The sequence below is a fragment of the Larimichthys crocea genome, unplaced genomic scaffold (genome assembly GCF_000972845.2).
Source record: "Larimichthys crocea isolate SSNF unplaced genomic scaffold, L_crocea_2.0 scaffold378, whole genome shotgun sequence".
Lineage (NCBI taxonomy): Eukaryota > Metazoa > Chordata > Actinopteri > Sciaenidae > Larimichthys > Larimichthys crocea.
The window spans coordinates 69,169-73,259 of NW_020854963.1; the positions used below are offsets into that span (position 1 = coordinate 69,169).

General features: G+C 39.7%; 1 protein-coding gene across 1 annotated transcript in view; it reads right to left on the bottom strand.

Annotated features, from left to right (window-relative positions):
- Positions 1–281, bottom strand: part of znhit1 (zinc finger, HIT-type containing 1) — a gene marked incomplete at its 5' end in the record, with an annotated part of 4,023 nt that extends 3,742 nt beyond the window's left edge. Inside the window, one exon of the mRNA XM_027276435.1 lies at positions 134–281. Coding sequence (XP_027132236.1) covers positions 134–281 — 148 coding nt within the window. The remainder of the gene's footprint in view (positions 1–133) is intronic.
- Positions 282–4,091: the final 3,810 nt, after the last annotated feature.

Consider the following 4,091-nt stretch of genomic DNA (forward strand, 5'->3'; position numbering starts at 1 on the left):
TGACGTACACCTGGTTGACGTACACCTGGCTGACGTACACCTGGCTGACGTACACCTGGCTGACGTACACCTGGCTGGTGGTTTGCATCAGGTGTGGAAGTAGAACATTCTGGATCATCAGCTCATTACAAACCATAGTGGACAGCACCGAACTGTGCTTCAGTACCGAGCCAGACAGAGTCCGGACCGACCCGGGTCGGATGCTGGTCTGATCCTCCGGACCTGCACACCACTGTGTGCTGAACTGGACTGACCACACTCACACACTCACACACACACACTCACACACACACTCACACACTCACACACACACTCACACACACACACACTCACACACACACACACACACACACACACTTATCTTTACGCAAATGTACTGTGAGTTTAGAGAGTACTGTAAAAACTCTGTCGAGGTCGAAACCTAGAGATCAAACCATTCCTTCCGTTTTGTTTTTTCTTACGATTGAGTATTTGCTATTTGGCTTTTTTTGTGCATATTTATTTGGATACATATTGATGACTCTATTTTACTCTTATTTAGCATCATTCATCATATTAGAAAGCCTTGATTTAGTGCTCTCTAATGCTGTCGTTAAGCTTGAGAATCAGGACAATTGTAAACTTCCTGGCCTGCATTTAGATTTCACACTCTTCACGCTTCATGATTCAGTTGTTTGTACGTCAACATTGACAAATGTGCTTTTAAAGTGTGAGCTCTGATAATCCTGATAACCTAAGTACTGATTGAAAGACATAAATCAGTATGTCTACGGCAGCATCTTGGTATATTTTATACGCGGAAGCGTGGGAGGTGGCATTGTTTTATTTTGACAGACCAAAATATTTCCATTACTGCACATCTACTGTACTCACTTTCTCACTTCTTAACACCATCCAGCACACGATCATTAAATTTTAGGATGAACATTTTAAATTGGTTGTTTTGCTTAACCCATTACATGTACAATGTCTTTAAAGCAAGCATGTTTTTAACTCATCTTAAGTCTGAGTCACAATTTGATGGTGATTTTTTAGGAAAACACGGCAAGGATTTTCAGATCTTCATAATTTTTGATACACACTCTCTGGACTGTTACAATATAGTTTCATGAAAACACATGATGATCTGTAGCTTTTTCTTGTCCAGTTTTGCCATTGTGCAGATCTAAGAGACATTTTATGTAGTATTCCTGTGGGAAAAAAATGACTAACCACTAAACGTAGTATGATACAGAAATGGCTGTATCTAAAAACAATCCAGTGTACATCTGATATTTAACATGTCAAATAAATGTTAAACTTTTTTTTTCCTTTTTTAAAAAGAAATTCAGCTTTGTCTACCAATCAAGACATGATTAATATGTAAAAATCAGAAAATTAGATTTTGTCATTTGCTGCCACATGTCTTTTTAAGGGCTTTTTTGAACCTTTTTTTGACATGGACAGGAAGGTGGGAAGAGAGAGCGAGAGGGGAATTGCACGCAGCAAAGGACCACAGGTCGGAATCGAACCCTAGGCTGCGGTGGCAAAACCTGAGCCTCTGTACATGGTAGCCACATGTTGCGACAGTTTCCACAGTAGTTTTCCTCTCCAAAAAAAATTGTGTGGGGGTTAAAGCGGAAATATCAGGAACTCTTATGAAGTAAATGTTGATTACATAGTGTAATGGCTATAGAACAACGCACATTTAGGTTGGTTCCTCACTTTCACTACACATTTCTGTCTGCTACCGGGCACGATATTGCCCAGGAAAATTAAGGCTCAGTTTCTTCTAGACTTCTACATAGACTAAATGGAATAATAATAAATAATTCTACTCAACGTTCACATTACTCCTCTTTTCACCCCAATGCCAGCCCCTGCTGTAATTGTTACTTGTCACTCACTTTACTCACTTTAAATTATTTCACTTCAGTATGAATCTGTCGATTTATCTGTGGTTGGTTCCATAATGTATGCTGTTACTGGTATGCAGTGAAAATATAAAATGTTGAGGGTTTGTCTAGTATAAATCACAACCTAATGCTGCTAAACTAAAAGGTTAGAGACCAGACTGGAGGGCAAAAAGAAACTTCAAATCACTCATTGAACATTGTGCACATATATAGAGATCTACAGTAAAAATACCTGCTTAACCCAAAAACCTTATTAATTGGGCCATGCTGTGCTGTGGAGCAGACATGCCAGATGTGGTTAAACCAATATAAGTTATTTAGGTATTACAGAGTAAAAAAGCACAATTTTTGTTTCCATGTACTCATAAAACAGCACGTAAAACAAGCACTGTCTTTCAGCCGAATTGCATGCTAGGCCCAGTATCTCCTGCTTTGTCACTGACAAAGACACTTTTGGAAGAAATACAGGTGGTTTAGTTTGGTGGTTTTTCTGTATTTTTATCTCTCACACGCATGCACAGACACCAGGAGATGCTTGGTTTGATTGGTCAAGGCCTGTGGCTGGAGATACCCAGGTGAAACAAAAAAAAAGCTCACAGGACCTGGTGGTTGTAGACTCCTCAGTGTTTATCTGCTGTTAAGTTCATTTCCACATACAGATACTGCCGTGGTGATACTCCTGGGGCCATGAAGGGCAGATTGTAAACACTGTTCTTTTAGTCACAATTCAACCTGAGGCTGCTTTAGATTACGTGCCGTCGTATGAATTCACTTGAGAATTCTCAGAGCCATAATTACATGGAAAGTTATTGAGGGAGCGGTGTGTGTGTTTGTGTGTGTGTGAGTACGTGCGTGCGTATATGAACAGTGAAAGGTTGTGGGTCACAGTGGATTTCCTGTTGTTTGAGGTTGACAATCAGAACTGAAATAGTGAAAAAAAACAGAGACCACTCATGTTCTCTCCACCTATACTGCTCTGCACTAATGCAATAATTCTCACACGGCTCGGTAATTTGAAAATAATATAATATAATGATAAATATTGAGCTTTCAGGAGGTGTTTCCCTTTAGTGGTTTATTTGAACCAAATTATCACAGCTGTATTTTCCAGTGTCACTATCAACGTGAAAGGTGTGAAATCCTTATCATGGTGAATCTTGAGGTGAATTAATCACATCTATTATTATCATCCACATTCAAATAAGTCGTGGGGTGAGTATTTCTGCTTCATCATACATGCTCATGCTCTACATCTGCATTTAAAAAGTATGTTTTACCTCAGACCTATCTGTCTTCCTCAGGAGCCTTCGGGTTATCCCTGTGGCACCAGATAAAGAGGGCACACACTGACACACTAACACACACTCGTGAAAAAATATGACACAGTTATGCACGGAAATACTACTGCATATAAGCATGAACGCGCAGACGTAACAATCACAACTTCGGTGCAATTGTGAAAGGAAGAGAGGAGATGACAGCAATAGATAAAAAGAGAGATTATTTAGCGTTAGAACAAATAGATAATACTGTATGCCCCGCGTCTTGGATGTGTGCCATCATTCAGTGTTACTCTTGATATGTTTTACATATGAATTATGCAGTCTGCCATGCACAGACTGCTATGCTATAAAACTGTTCCCACCTGTCACCATTCAAGGTGTTGAAATGAATCAAATGACGTCTGATTCTGACAAAAAAAAATCACCAATAAGCCAAAAAAAAACAAAAAAAAACTGAGTGGTGTAAGAGTTTAAAGAGATCAGGGGCATGGGGGGAGGTGAGTAGGGGATGGCCATTACTGGCAGTGATGAAGGAGAGAGAGTGCATTACTGGCAGCTGTGTCCTTTATGAGCGAGACAGAAAGGATTCACAAAGTCAGAAATGACATGAAAGAGGGACAGTCAGAGTGAGAGAGAAGCAAGTGAACCACTTGAAAGGACTCTGAGGTTGACACCTTCGTATACTCTGCCATTCTCCATTTGCAAATATTCCACGTCCTCAGAAGACTCTTTCCTCATCATATTTGATGTTATTTTGTTCATTTATTATTAAGGCAGGAGGTGTTGAGAGGAAAATACCTTTGGTTTACTCCGGTCACACAACAACTGATAGATGTTTAAGGGGAAGTACAGCAGAAGACTTAAGTTCTCACAGTAGGAATTGATTTCCAGTTTGCCTCTTTGGGTAAAAAAA